The sequence below is a fragment of the Sarcophilus harrisii genome, chromosome 2 (genome assembly GCF_902635505.1).
Source record: "Sarcophilus harrisii chromosome 2, mSarHar1.11, whole genome shotgun sequence".
In the NCBI taxonomy this organism is placed as follows: Eukaryota; Metazoa; Chordata; class Mammalia; order Dasyuromorphia; family Dasyuridae; genus Sarcophilus; species Sarcophilus harrisii.
In genome coordinates, this window is record NC_045427.1 from 489,594,380 (window position 1) to 489,609,711 (window position 15,332).

At 45.4% G+C, this 15,332-nt stretch overlaps 1 protein-coding gene across 3 annotated transcripts in view; it reads right to left on the minus strand.

Annotated features, from left to right (window-relative positions):
- The window catches only part of GPSM1 (G protein signaling modulator 1), a 125,489-nt gene that overhangs the window by 50,462 nt on the left and 59,695 nt on the right, over window positions 1-15,332 (minus strand). For all 3 annotated transcript variants that reach the window (XM_031954948.1, XM_023494355.2, XM_031954949.1), the window contains exons 7-9: window positions 12,403-12,558; window positions 11,106-11,214; window positions 5,122-5,245 (exon numbers count right to left, since the gene is read on the minus strand). In XM_031954948.1, the coding sequence (XP_031810808.1) occupies window positions 5,122-5,245; window positions 11,106-11,214; window positions 12,403-12,558 (389 nt within the window). The remainder of the gene's footprint in view (window positions 1-5,121; window positions 5,246-11,105; window positions 11,215-12,402; window positions 12,559-15,332) is intronic.

Consider the following 15,332-nt stretch of genomic DNA (forward strand, 5'->3'; position numbering starts at 1 on the left):
TGCCCTCTCCCAGGGAAGGAATTCTTACATTGGTTAATGGTGAAAGGATTCTCTGTCTAGTCAAAGGAGCCACGCGAGGCTGCTGAAGAGAAAATCAGATTGCTGTTCCCTTCATCCCACTCAGCCACCCCCATGCTGGTTCTGAATCACTGCCAGCTGGAGAGGGGACAGGCAAGAGGAGGGAACAGGCCTGGATGTAACCTGGGAAAGGCAGGGAGGCATTCGTCCCAGAGGACGCCCCATAAAGTGGGCACTATGCACGTATGGGATGGTGTAGGCTGGGCTTCCAGATACATCACAGGGATGTTCCCACCCTGCTCTCAGGAAAACATCAAATCCCTCCATCCAGGTTAGGGGGCAAGAACAGGTCTGACTCTTTTCAATGTCTCTTGCTCCTGACCTTTCCTGCTCAGTGTTTCTCCCTGAGGCCTTTGTTCTGCCCCTTAACTCTCCTGCTTTTCTCTGTCCTTGACTTGTGCCTAAAGCTTTTCTTTTTTGAGTTTTCTTTTCAGTCTGAGCTCCTCCCCATTGTCTTGTGATCCCCTCCTCCTCCCTGGCTCTCCCTGCATTTCCAAGCAGTACCAGGATCCTCTGGTAGTGGGATCCTCCTGGGATGCTCCCCCCCCCCCCCCCCCCCCACCACCACTTGGGCACCTCCAGTTCTGCGCTAGTGTCTGTTCTGAGGGCAGCATGTTGTAGGTGGCCAAGCAGAAGCCTAGGAATCAGAAAGACCTGGATGCAAGGACTACCTTTGACACACACTGGCTGTGCGATTCTGCACAAAACCACTCAGCCTCTGGGTTCTAGGCAACTCTGTGGCAGAAAAAGTGCTGACCTGCATTGGTGGAAGGAATTTCCTTATCTAGGAATTTCTTACACTGATAAAGTGCAGTCCTTATCCTTATCTGAGATTCCAAGGGTATCAGGGAGGAGGCTGGCTTAATTTCCTCCCATGGCCACTAACTCCCAGATTTATCTCCACCCTAACCTGATCTGATAAATCTTGGAATCAGATCTCATTCTGGCAACAAGCAGTAATCGAAGGAGGAGAAGGGGTAATTGGATGTAAACTTTGAATTTTGAGTAGAGTAAGGGATCCCCTGCCATCACAGGGTCTTTCAGCCTCCTGTCTGTTAGATTTTTCCAGGAACTCATGAGCCTAATTGGAAGGACAGGATGTGCAAGGATGTCCAAGATTTCTAAACAGACCACAGCTCTGTGGTCTGCAATAAGTTTTTTCTCACTGGTCCATTATCTTTCTTCAGGACCTGACTACCCACAAAAAGTTTAGGGAGACAGCGTACCCAGTATCCACCCACCCTAGGTAGCTGGCCTCCCATGGCATCCTGGAGGAGCAGGGTCCAAGGGAGAGCTCAGGCCTTAGGCCTAGCACCAGCTCACATTATTTGGGCCTCGTTGTGGTCTGTGTCACCAGATTTTGGATTTGCTCTCTTCCAGCCACCGTTAACTTTGAGGGAGGGATGTTTCCCAGGGAGACACCAGCCTCTTTACAAATATGTGACGGAATTTCTATCCACTCTGGGATCTCAGCTGCTCAAAATAAAGCTGGTCCTCCCAGGCAGTGACACAGACTCCAAGAAGGAATTCTGGAGGCTGTTTCCATAGAAAAGTCACCCTCCCTCCCTTTTCAATCCCTCACAGCTCCCCTGCAGCTAGCCTCAGAAAGTAATGCAGAACCAGAGTTAAGTACTGAGAAACAGTTGCTTTAGCCCCAGTACACACCAGAGGTTGGTTTGTTTGTTTTGTTTTGTTTTGTTTAATTCAGACACCTTCCTCTTTTCTTTTTGGTCTAAGAAAACCTGCAGTGATAAAAGTGTCTGTGGGAGTCTCTTGGTGAGAGACCTTTTGTTTTCTAGAAGGGGAGGCCCCGCTCCCCCACTTCCTTGCTGCTGGCAAGCTTCTCCATGTCTCTGCCAAGACCTATAGAGGAGCACGGCAGCTCTGGGCAGTGGTGTTGGCCAGGGAAACACTGGCCACCCCTTCCCTAGGGCCGATCCTAGCAGCTGAACTAAAACATCAATAGGACCAAGGACTGCTCCTTTCCTTACCTTGGAAGGTAATAGGAAAATATGTCCCAGGGATCAGGTCAACCCAAATCAAGTGAGATATGGATCAGCTTCCTGGTATACATCAAAGTACCATGTCAATTTTAGTACTACTGTTCTTATTAAGTCCAAGACGGTGCCTCTGCTGCTACCCATTCAAACTGCCCCTTATCCCTTTCTGAATAGCATCTGTCGACTGATTGCTAGGCCATCTCCCAAGTTTGGGGGTTCTCTCCAACCAAAGAGTCTGGAGGCGCCTTTGCTTCTATTCTCTGCTTGAACACTTCATGGTATCTTGTTTTCTCTTCCCTGGGTCCTTCTCGAGGCAGAGATTTCCTCAGATGGGGAGTGGGAGAGAAAGTCCCTTAGCCCGGCCTAGTGGGAGTGCCAAGTTAGGGCAAGACCAGCCCAAACCGTGCCACAGACAGCGGGAGACACGGCACTTAAAGCACTAGACCTGGAATGATGAGGACGGCGTTCCAGTCTGGACTCAGGAACTGCTAACTGTGGGACTCTGGGTAAGTCACTACCAAATGGGGATCGTTAATAGCACCGACCTCCAGGGGTTGTGAAGACCAAAGGCAATGATATTTGAAGCACTCAGCACGGGAGCTGGCTCGTGGGAGGTCCTTAATAAATGCTTGTTCTTTTTCCTAGTCTCCTTTCCCCCATAATGAGAATAGAAATAACGAGAATAGCAACAAGCAAAATCTCATAAATTGATCAAGCGGTGACATCTCGGCCAGTGTATGGTGGTGCCGATTCACTGTTTGCATTCCCATCCAGCTCCTTTGGCCTTGGGTGAACCCCTGTCTTCAAGGACAAAGCCCTAGAAGGCCCCTCAGCAGTCCAGCCCAAGCTCTAGGGAAAGAAATCTGAGCACAGTGAGCAGTCCTCCTGAGAAAACTCCCCCAAGCAGGGCTGACCTCCGAGTCCCAGCTTTTCCTTTCCTCTAGGAAGCACGCTCAGATTCTAAGGCCCCATTCTCTCTCCTCCTCTCTGTACTTCTCCACATATCCTCCTCTTCATTCCCCCTCCTTTTTTCCAGGAGAACATTCTGTACTTGTGCTGGGAACAGAATCGACCTGGGGAAGTAGATCAGTGGCAGCTCCCAATGAATGAGGTTGTTATAGGCAGCTGGATCTTGGATGCCAAGCGCTGCCTAATTAGCAGGGCACACATACTCCCGAGCATCCTCTCCCTCCTTCTCCACTGCAGGCTCTTATTGCCAAGTGGGAGGTGCAACCATCCCTCCGACACGGCCTCCGTGAGGCTGGGAACTGCCTCCAGGGGCCTGGGCAAGGCCACCTGCCTCCACTGCGGGCTCCCTGGGCCTTTCGGACATGATGACTCTGGGGAGACGGGATGCGTCGTCACCTGAAACTTCTGGAACAATTTGGAGGCTCTTGTCGAGCTGAGGATCACAGAGGGACTTTAGAGGAGGAGCCATATTGCAGCCCAGATCTGTGATGTTTGCCCCGGCCTATGAGTGGGTCCCATCAGCTGGACTGTGCGCTTCCTGAAGGCAGACCCGGATTCACCTTCGTCCTTCTCCAACACCTGTCTCAATGCCAGTGCTGACTGAGTGATTAGTGGTGGGTGATGTGGAAAGTCTGTGGGAGGCCCCGGGGGAGGTCTCAGCATGAAAAAGTTTTCAGAATTCAGTGGGAAAGAACACAGGTCCACGGAAGTGCTGAGAACGGGGGTGGGGAGTAAGGTGGAAACGGAGCAAGGGGAGCCGCCTCCAGAGCAGGCCGGCGAGGACTCCTTCCCAGGCGAAGAATTCCGAGGATCCCCAAGGTCACGTGTACAAAGCGCTCTGACAACAGGGGCTCTCAGTGAGGGGCTATGGCGGTGACCCAGTCAGAACCCCCACTCGGCACAGGAAAGCCCTCCCAAGTATCCCTGACAGACGGCCCCTCATCTCTGCTTAGTCATCACCAGTGCAGCCTGCTCTATTTTCAGACAGCTCTGATTGTTAGAAAGTTCTCCCTGGTGTCAGGTGGAAACATGTCGCCTGATCCCATTGGCCCTGGTTCTCCTCTTCAGAAACTCCCAGAACAAGTCTGCTCTCCCTTCCACGTGACAACCCCTCAGACAGCCATCTCAGGGAGCCCCTCCTCCACCTCTCCTCTGCAGGCTAACCACCCCCGCCGCCTCTGCCTCCTCTTATGCAACAGAGCATTGGGTCCCCCTCACGCCAGGGCCGCAGAGCGAGGGCGGAGAGGGATGCCATTTAGCTCTTGACAAACAGGGAAACTGACCACAAGTGACCCACCCACGTTCACACAGCTGCCAGGCACCCCTGAGTCTGGCGCTCTGGCCACCACACCACCCTGGAACTAGTGTGGTGTTACTAGTGTAACTCCTTCCCTTTGTAGCCGAGGAAACGGAGGTTCAGAGACAGTAACAGGCTGGCCTGCAAGTGTCAGGAGCAGACCCTGGCTCCAGAACCTCTGACTCCAGAACCAGGTCCTTGTCAGGGACCTATCTGAAGCTGGCAGCGAGAGAGAGCTCTGCAGACATGGACTCCAGATGGCTCGGCGGGATGCACAAAGCAAGAGCCCCAGCGGCACTTCCTCTGCCCCGGGAGCACAGTCTGGCTCCAGCCTTCTTCGGGGGCTGCTCTGCCAGGACCGCTGATTTCTCTGGTCCCAGAGCTCACTCTTGCGGGGGGGGCACACCGGGGGCCCCCAGGGAATAGGGGGGGAATGTGTTTTTTTCCCTCCCCCTCAGGAACAGAAGGCCAAAGTCCTGTATATGAACTAGCTTTCTTAGAAACTTTCATCTGCCTTATTTCCTTCACTGAAAAAAGACACAAACCCTCCTGGAATCTTACTTCTCTTGACCTAGCTCTTCTTTTCTCCCTGTGTTTTGCTGCAACAAGATAACATCCCATTTTAATCTTCACACTGGGTGCCAGGCTGCCCTCATGAAAAAGCACAAACCGACAATTATGACCATTGGTCCCAACCATGTAACAGCCCCCATGCCAGTCCTCTGTCCCGTGTTCTGTGGCCAACACGATGACCAACAGCCCCCGGAAAGAACCCACCTTGAGCCTCATAGCCAGGGTAGGGAGGCTTTTCCCCTGGCTTGGTTTTGGCATCCCCACCAAGGGCCAGCTGGAGCTGGGCAATGTTCATGCGGGCGGTGAGCTCTCCATTTCTATCTCCAATCTGCAAAACAAGCACCGGGGAGGGGGTGTGCGGGTTAGTATGGCAGAAATGGGCGCGCAGCACCAGTTTTATAGCTCGGCTCCTTCTTTTGGTGTCTATAGGCTTATTTTAGTTTTCATTGATAGCTATGTTTCAGCATAATTAGTTTCCTTTGTAATCCTGTGCATTTTATTCTATGCATTCGATAATAACTGCTAGCATTATATAGCACTTTAAGGTTTTAAAGTTTTTCAGTAACTCAGGGAGTGGGTACTATTATTATTATTCCCATTTTGCATAGGAGAAAACAGAAGCATTCAAAGGTTAATTGTCTTGGCTAGAGTCAGTAAACATCTGAAGCCAGATTTAAATTCAGATCTTCCGGGCTCCAGATTCAGTGTTCTCTATATGTTACATCACAAAGCTGCCCAATTTAAAAACATTATGCTGAGAAGGGATCCACTGACTTCACTGGACAGCTAAATCTGTCCAAAACACACAAAAATGCTTAGAACTCCTAGTTTACAACAAGGTCTACACTGCAATTTTAGAGAAGGTCCTCGAGTCTCAGTTTGTGGTATTATCCTTTTTCTTATCCTGGATTCTCAAAAGAATTTGAAACTGGCAGTGTCTCCATAATGAGCCATGGATTAGGAGACAAAAAGCTATTCATTCTAATCCTTGATTTGATGTTAATTAACTATTTAGACTTTAGATCAGTCCCCTTCCTTCTCTGACTTCAGTTTCCTCAAGAATAAAATGAGGGAGGTGGTATATGAGATAATGTTCAAAGTTCTAGTTTTTGACAGCTTTCAGACTGGCTAATATGACAGAAAAGAAAAATGACAAATGTTGGAGAAGATGTGGAAAAATCAGGGCACTAATGCACTGTTAGTGGAGTTGTGCACCGATCCAACCAATCTGGAGAACAATTTGGAAGTACATACAGAGAAAGGGCTATTTACACCAATGTATATCCTTTGACCCAACAATACTACTACTAGGTCTGTATTCCAAAGCGACTTTTAAAAAAGTCTCTTTTAATATCCTATTAAAAATACTTATAACAGCTCTTTTTGTAGTGGCAAAAAATTGGAAATTGAGGAAATGCCAATTTATAGGAGAATGGCTAAACAAATTGTGTCACATGATTGTGATGGAATACTATTGTTCCATAAGAAATAACAAGTGGGATGTTTTCAGAAAAACCTGGGAAGACTAATATGAATTGATGCAGTATAAAGTGAGCAGAACCTGAACACTGTATACAATATCAGCAATAACATAAGAAAGATCATTTGTTTTTAATTATTTTGAGCAAGAAAATGACCAAAGATAGTTCCAAAGGACCATTGATGAAAAATGGTGTCTACCTTCAGAGAAAGAACTGGTAAGAGTCTGAATGAAGATTGAAGCATACTTTTTAAAATTTATTTTTCTTGTGGGTTTTTTTTTTTTTTTGGTCTGCATTTTCTTTCCCAACATGACTAATATGAAAATGTTTTACATGACTTCTTGTGTATAATCTGTATCAAATTGTTTGCCTTCTCAAGGAGGGAGGAGAAAGAAGGGGAGGAGAGAATTTGGAAATCAAAATTTAAAATATATATATAGGAAGGAAACATCCTATGATCCTATGAGTGAGAAAGTTTAGTATGTATGAACTTTCTCAGGGTGAGGACTTGCATTTTAATAAATGACAGTATTTCCTCTTTGCCTTAAGCCAAGACTATACAATTTATAGCTTCAGGAATCATTTAGCTGTTTAGTGAGAGATAGCTTGCTTAATATGTCTAAAATTTCCATGACTTGTTATTGCTAAATCTGTTGGTTTGGGTCTCTGAGGGGTCCTGGAAGGGTTTCTTTTCCTCTCCCTTCTGTACCATCTGGCCCAAACTCAGGGGCCATTCTCTGCCTCCTGCATTCTAGCTTGAAAGGTATATAGTACCTAATACCTGCTAATAGTGATGCTGAACAGAACAGTCACAGTGCAGTGGGTTGGAGGCCAGGGGTAAGCACTGGGACATTTTTAGAATAGATGGGGTTTGGGAAGATGACATGATGTGGAATTGAAAGATTGTTTTTAGGAGGTGGGGGTGGTACAGAAAAAAGGGTAGAGTCACAAGGGAGAGAAGACAAAGGGAAATGGGAGGACTTAGTGAATATTTGAGGGGGTAGACTAAGGATCAAGGGAAGAGATTGTTAAACAGCAAGATGTGACAGGATATGAAAATTATAGAAAGTTAGGATTGAATCAAGATAAGTTACCATGATACACTTTGATTTTTTATAAAAAATTATTAAATCTATGTACATTTATGTACATTTATTGCTTCCCCCAGCAGAATATAAAACTCATTTGAGGGCAGAGATAATTTCATTTTTTTTTTTAATATCCCCAGCATCTAGCATAAAATAAATGCTTACTGAATTTGATGGGATTAAAAGAGATCTGGGTTGGGAATCAGCATTGGAAGGAATCTGGGTTCTAATTCTGGCTTTCTTACTAATGCTTTTGCTTGAACTTTTCTCTTTCTGAATCTAGTCTCCTCCAGAAAATAAAGGACGATGGACTAGATGATCTTCAAGGTCTCTCCTATCCTTTGTTATTGATAAGTCTACTCTACATGGTAATGAGGATCAAATTAGGTAATGCATGTCAGTAAACAAATATCTATCAAGGACCTATTAGTTGCTAAGGATTGGAGATATAGGGGGGGCTCCTTTGGAAACTCCAAAGCAGAGGTGTCAAACACAAACCAGATTAAAATGCAACTGGGAAACATTTAACAAAATAAAAATACAATAGGACACAAAGTTAATAGGTGATTTTCTAAGTCAATGCAGTCTATAAGGATCCTTGATTTAGTAGCCCCTTTTCTATCAGTTTGAGTTTGATACCATTTCCTTAAAGGACAAAGGACTAATGTTAGACATGATAACTATCACTATTATTTTAATATCATTTACTAGTATTTTTAGAATCTTTTCTGGACTTCCTTATAGGGAAAAATCATCATTTAACAAAGTCCTTTGGAAAATAGAACACACACTTAATGATGAATTTTGTTCCCTAAGAGCGTCACATTGAAATTCCAGTTTGTCTTAGAAATGAATGGGAAACTCTCTGAGGCCATTGTGCTGTCCTTGACTTTCTAGAAGAGAGAATGCTATTCATATATCCTGGCAGGAGATGAGAAAAGGAGGGTGCCATCATTTTGCTCCGTGTTTTGAGTTCTCTTTTCCCAGGCCTTATGAACCTGAGGTAAAATTCCTCAACTTCCTAACTTCCTTCCTAACCCATCCAAAAAGTCATATATTTAGCAGCAGCCCAGAGAAATCAGGAAAAAAGCCCAGTAACACCCAGTGGTAAAACAGTTTAAGCCTTTTGGACCCTGGATTGAGAGAAGAGGGAGGGACAACTTTCAGGTTTCAAGGTTTCCCACCCAGTTCCAATCCCCCTTTCACAGCCCCTGCTACATCCTGTAGTATGTAAAGTCTTCGTTTATATATAATCTTGTTTTTTTGTTTTTGTTTTGTGTGAGTCTTACCCTCTCAGCAAGATTTTAAGTGCCCTTGAGAGCAAAGACCATGTTTTTCCTTTTCCTTTCCCCCCTTTCCCCATGCCAAGCACAGAGCCAGCCATACAAGGGAGGAATGATAAACATGTCAGCACATCAGAGAGCTGTGATTTTGTGAGCATGGGTCACTAGATACATGAACCGACTGCGACCGCTCTCCCAGAAGTCCTCCTCTTTCCTCCTGGTGACTAGGGGGAATATGCTTCAAACAACCATTTGGGGGCCTACCCCTTCTGTCCCCAAGTAGCACCTGCAAGGCCCTCCCCCTCCCCTCTGGGCCCTTCTAAGCCTCCTTCCCCCCTCCTCCCATCCTGGGAAGCGGCAGACAGCCCTGCCATTGTTGCCACCCCCTCTTGAAGAAAGCACGGCTGTGCTTCCCCCGGCGTGGCCTCCGAGCTGGCAGGCAGCTCTCCAAGCTCGGGGCTGAGGCGTTAGTGTGCTTGCTCCATGATGGAGACTTGAAGTGCCCAGCCCTGCCAGGGCCAGCCACCTCGCCCCATTCCTGCCAGTTGGCAGCAGCACAAAGGCCACACTACTGAGCAGGCCTCCAGGCACACTGTCCCTCCCGGTGGAGGGCCTTCTCCTTCTGCAGGGCACCCCAGAAGCCAAGAGCCTGGGGCTCTAAACCGGAAAATCACTCATTCTGTCAACAAAAGTCCACTCCCCAAGGCCTGGCCCTCCCAGCTAAGGGCACTTTCTCCTCTTCTAAGCCACAGGATCCCAACCAGTGGTTCACCAACTTGTTTTTTGAAATGTTTTGATGCTTATATTCCAATATAATTGGATTCCTTTGTAATCCTACACATTTTATTTTGTATTAAAAAATAACATTTTCCTGAGAAGGGCTCCACAAGTTTCACTGACACCCAAAGGGCTTTATGTTGCCAAAAATATGAACCCCTGCTCTAGGCCACATTTTACTCATGCCCTGACCCCCATTCCTTTACCAATTTTCTTTCTTTACAGAATAAGGAGAGAAGGATCAAAGATCAGGGAATCAGTCATCATCATTATCATCTTATCTTTTTCAATGCTCACTGTAGGCCAGGTTCTGGGGTAGGTACTATGGGGAATATAAAAACAATTGAGACTCGGCTTCATGGATCTTAATCCAGTCTGGGAGATGAAGAACGCATAAATAAAAAGTTAAATAAAGGCACAAAGAAGTCTATGGTAAGTGCCAAATGAGTAATGCAAGGGGAGTTTAGAAAAAGGGAAAACCTATTTAGACTTTGGTAGTAAGCGAAGGTTTCCCAGAGGAGGCAATATTGAGCCAAAACCTTGAAGTGGGCAAGATTAGATAGAGACAAAGAATGGGGGTGAGGAGTGGGGGGGGGGGGTTTAACATGAACTATTATTATAATAGTGTGTGGGCTGGGGTCTGTGGGGGGGGGGGGAACATTTTGATTAGAGCAGAGGTTTTATGAAAAAGAACCATTGGAAATGGGATTGCCAAGAGGTGGGAGAAGGGAGAGAAATGAAATGAGTCCAATTATAATAATAGTTCATGTTAAATTTATATTTAAATTTAAGGTTTATAAAGTGCTTTTCCTATTACTATATTAGAGAAGTAATAGATTCTGGAATTGGAATCAGGAAGAACTTAAACACTTAGAAAATAAGGTGATTTCTCTGTCTCAGTTTGCTCACATCTAATATGGGGATAATAATAATAGCATCTCTCTCAAAAGATTGTTTTGAGAACTGAATGAGAAAATGTATGTAAAGCATTTTGCAAATCTTAAAATACTTTATAATACATGTAAGGTTAAAAAAAGGGCAGATAATGCCAATATTATTATTCCTATTTTTCAAATGAGGGAACTAGGGATCTCAGGGATCACAAAGTCATAGATTTAGAATCTAAATGATTTTAGAGACCATTAAGTCCAACCTCCTCGTTTTTTCAGAGGGGGAAACTGAGGCACCAAATATATAAGGATTTGAATCTTGGTCTTTCTGACTTCAAATCTAGTGAATTCTTAGCTCCATGGCTTGGCTACATATGAGTGCTGGAACTTAACCCAGTTTTCCTAATTTCAAGTCTAGGGCTCTTTCATTTACTAGACCAAAGGAATTTTGACTTTATCCCTCAAACATTTATCTAGGTCCTAGATGCTAGACTTTTAAAGCTGAAAAGATCTTTTAAGATCATTTAATCCCAATACCCTATTCTCCCTGAAGCTAGAGGATTTAAAATGTCCTTAAAGAAAATCTCTGAGTAGGGACTTCCAAAGCCTACTCAGGACACCAGGGAAGCTTGTCAGCAGGACTGATTTACAAATGAAACATCTTCTCACCTCATGGGAAATCTCCAGATGCTTCTTGGCAAAGGTCATTGCTTGTTCATGACTTCCTAGGGACACATAAGCATTTCCCAGACTCCAGCAGGCTCGGCCTTCACCCACTCTGCCAAACAGGAAACACCATCAACCCATTCATTCCACAGTGAGAGGAGAGAAGCTAATGATTCGGGCACTCTTGCATCATCTTCTTTCCTTTCCCTTTAGCCTTTTTCCCTCAAACTACAGTAAACAACATCTGATGCTAATCAAGACCAAGCTAAAAGGGATTTCTGAATGGAAAGGTCTATTTTTAAGTTCCCCACCCCCATTTGTGTTCAAAATTCAAGCAATGTAAAAAAAATAATGGTTCTGACATCACCAAATCGGTGAGGTGAGGGGAGCATTCTTCAGATGGGAGGAAGACAGTACAGAGAGTTTGGGGTACTTTCTCTGGAGTCAGTCTGGGTTTAAGATTCCCTGCCATTTTTTCCAGCCTAGGAGAACTACCACAAGGCAACAATTTTGTTGGATATGGAATATGGAATACAAGGTTTGCAAGGATGAATATCAAAAGCAATCTTTACATGTATTTTGAAAAACAAAAAGCTATTTATAAAAAAAAAAATTAAAAAGGGACTTTGGCTGTTTAGGTTTTTTCATATAATAGATAATTAATGAAACACTGAATGTGGAAAGTGTCAGCATAAAATGTTTGATCAGCCAGATTGTTTAGGAAAATCATACACAATCAGGTGAGGGGGCCCAGTTACCTGGGCCTGACTACTTAAATAAGTCTGACCTAAAGTCTGGCCCAGGTAAATGGTCTGACCTTAGGGAGTCTCCATTTCCTGATGCTCCAAGGCTGAAGATATCCCCCACTTGAGATTGGGAAGAGTAAAGTTCATGGACTCCTTCCCTCATACCAAGGGTTCCCCTGGCATGGGAGCACCAGCTCCCCCCAAATCCCTTCTTTCCAATTTTGATGTTGCTGCTCCCTCTAGTGGCAGGACAGAACTCATAGTTCTGCTGCAATTACCACCTCCGGCGGCAGAGCACTAGGAAGGTGGGGCACAGGGCAGATAACTGTGGGACGTGGGCTTCGAGGAGAGCCCCTGCGGGAGGTCAGAGGGGACTCCTCGGCCCTGGACTCCGGAACTGTACAGTCTTTCCAAGGTCAGCTTCCCAGTCATCTCCCGGGCCTTCTCTTTTTCAGGGCCCCCCCTCAGCCCAGGCCCTGCCCCCGCAGGCCGCCCCACTGAGGCCCACCGAGCAGGCCCCGGCAGCTGAGCCTGAGGCGAGCAGGCGCTCCTACCTGTCCCCCAGTTCTTGGGCGATGAGCAGGTGTCGCAGGTGGTACTCCACCGCCCGCTCATAGTCCTGCAGAAGGGTGTAGGTGTTGCCGAGGCTGTAGCAGGCCTGGGCCTCCACGGCCTGGTCCTTCAGTTGTCGGGACAGCTGGAGGGTCTTTCTGCATTGAGGACAAAAAGATCTTCCCCATCAGGCCAGGCTGCTGGGAAAGCGGGCCGGGAGAGAATCACAGAATGCTAGAACTGAGAGGGGCAGGCTCAGGGTCACTGACAGGTTAAAGATGGGGTGCTCAGGGGTAGGGAGGGCTGTTCATGTGGCCCAGGTTGGGGGGGGGTAAAAATCCCCATATGAAACACTGGCGTTTCCTTCAGCTGGAGGGCAATGAGCACTGCCAGCGTCCTTTCCGGGAGCCCCTTGAGGCACCCCTGCAGGGGCTGGGGGCGCACATCTGGATCTGGGCGTCCCTATTTCAGGGCCTAGTTTTGTCTTCCTGGGTCAGCCTTCTGCACGTGGCCATCGTTACTCTTCCTAGAACGGCCACCAGAGGGCAAGGGACTTGTTTGGTTACTGCAGAGATCTAATCTGCCTCTCAAAAAGGGCTCCCCAGTAGAAAAGTTTTGGAGGAGAAGGGAAGGTCAGGGATGAGAAGCAAGCACCAAGAATACCCCTTACTGCTTCAGGGATCAAAGTCTGCTTCTCTCTCCCTTAGTCAGTGAACAGTTTTAAACCCCCTACTATGGGCCAGGCATTGAGCTCACAACTGCAGATACAAAGAAAAAGACAGTATCTGACCTGGGCTCACAGTCTAACGGGGAAAACAACATGAAAACAACTTATGTCCAAAAAAGCTACACACAGGATAAACTGCAAATAACAGAGAAAAGACACCAGGAATGAGTGGGATTGGCAAGGACTCCCATGGAGGGGCAGGAAAGAGGCAGAGATCAGGCACAGGGGGCAGCCAGGGGAAAGATCCAGAGTGGAGACAGAATGTCTTGTTTGGGGAACAGGAAGGAGGAGGCCGGGGGTTCTTGGATCACATGGTCCTGGGGAAAGTGCAAGATGTAAGAGCACTAGAAAGGTGGGGAAGAGGGAAAGGTTCTTCAGGGCTTTGAATACCATACAAAGGATTTTATTTTTGATCCTGCAGATGACAGAGAGCCACTTGAGTTTTTGATTCAACTAAATATTTAATAAAACCCAAGAACAAAACATTGTTAAATGTTTATTCTTTGCCAGGCTAAGCATTAAAGATATAGAGACAAAAGTGAAAAATTCCTGTCCCAAAGGACATCTAATGGCAAAGACCACATGTACATATACAAGAATATATTTAATGGAAACAAAATGAATACAAAAGCTGGTTTGGGGGAGGGAAGGTACAGCAACTAGAGGGAATGGGATCAGGAAAGGGTGGTGCTTGAACTGAGATTTGAAGGACATCAGAAATTCCAAGTTTCAGAGGCTGGAGGTGGTGCCTTCCAGGTATGGATGAAAATGCAAAGCCATAAAGGAGAGAAGACTATATGGGCAATACTGAGGAGGTTGAGTCAAGAGGGAATAAAATATAACAAGTCCGGAAATGTAGAAAGCATCCAGGTTATAAAAGATTTTAAATGCTAATCAGAAGAGTTTACATTTGATTGTGGAGAGTGTTGGGAGAGATAATGCAATAGTCTAGGTGGGAGGTGATGGAGATCTGAACATGGGGGGCTGATTGGGTGGATAGAAAAGGGGACAAATGAGAAATATTGTGGAAAACTAAGATTTGACAACTGATTGGATATGTACAATGAGAATGAAGAGAAACTATCAGTAGTTACTTTAAATGGAATTTCTCTTTGTAACTCTGACTGTTGGATTTTGTTAGTGATATATAAGAATGCTGATGACTTATGTGGGCTTATTTTATAACCAGCAACTTTGCTAAAGTTGTGGATTATTTCTAATAACTTTTTAGTGGAATCTCTGGGGGAGAATGAAGAGAAACAAGACAAGTCTGAGGTACTACTTCACACCTCTCAGACTGGCTAAGATAAATGTTGGAGGGACATCAATACATTGTTGGTAGAGTTGTGAACTGATTCTGGAGAGCAATTTGGAACTATGCCCAAAAGGGTATAAAACTAGGCCTACCCTTTGATTCAGCTGTGTCTCTGCTGAGCCTGAATCCCAAAGAGATCATGAAAGAAGAAAAAGTACCCAATATGCAGAAATATTTGTAGCAGCTCTTTTTGTAGTGGCAAGGAACTGAAACTGAGTGGATGCCCATCAGCTGGGGAATGATTGAATAAGTTACAAAATATGTATGTTATAGAATATTGTTGTTCTATAAGAAATGATCAGCAGGATGATTTCAGAATGGCCTGGAGAGACTAGATGCTGAGTGAAGCAAGTAGAACCAAGAGAACTCTGTACACAGAAACAATGAGATTATATGATGATCAACTCTGATGGACATGGTGTTTTTCAAGCCAATTCCAATAGATTTGTGATAGAGCCATCTCCACCCAGAGAGAAGACCCTGGGAACTGAATGTGGATCACAACATAGTATTTTCACTGTTTTTGTTGTTTTTTCCCCCTTTTGATCTGATTTTTCTTGTGCAGCATGATTATGTATAGAAGAACTGCACATGTTTAACATATATTGGATTACATGCTGCCTAGAGGAGGGGGAAGGAGGAAAGGAGGGAGAAAAATTTGAAACACAAGATTTTGTGAAGGTGAATTTGTTGAAAACTATCTTTGCATATATTTTGAAAAATAAAAAAAACTATTAATATAAAAAATATAGTGTCATGGATTGTGAAAAAAAAAAAAGAGTGAAGAGCTGAAGATGATAGTCAAGTTATGAATATGGGTTGCTTCATTCCTCCCAAGGACTTCCTGCCGTGTCTGGTAGTCTGAGCCTACTCTAGTACTAAAGTCACAT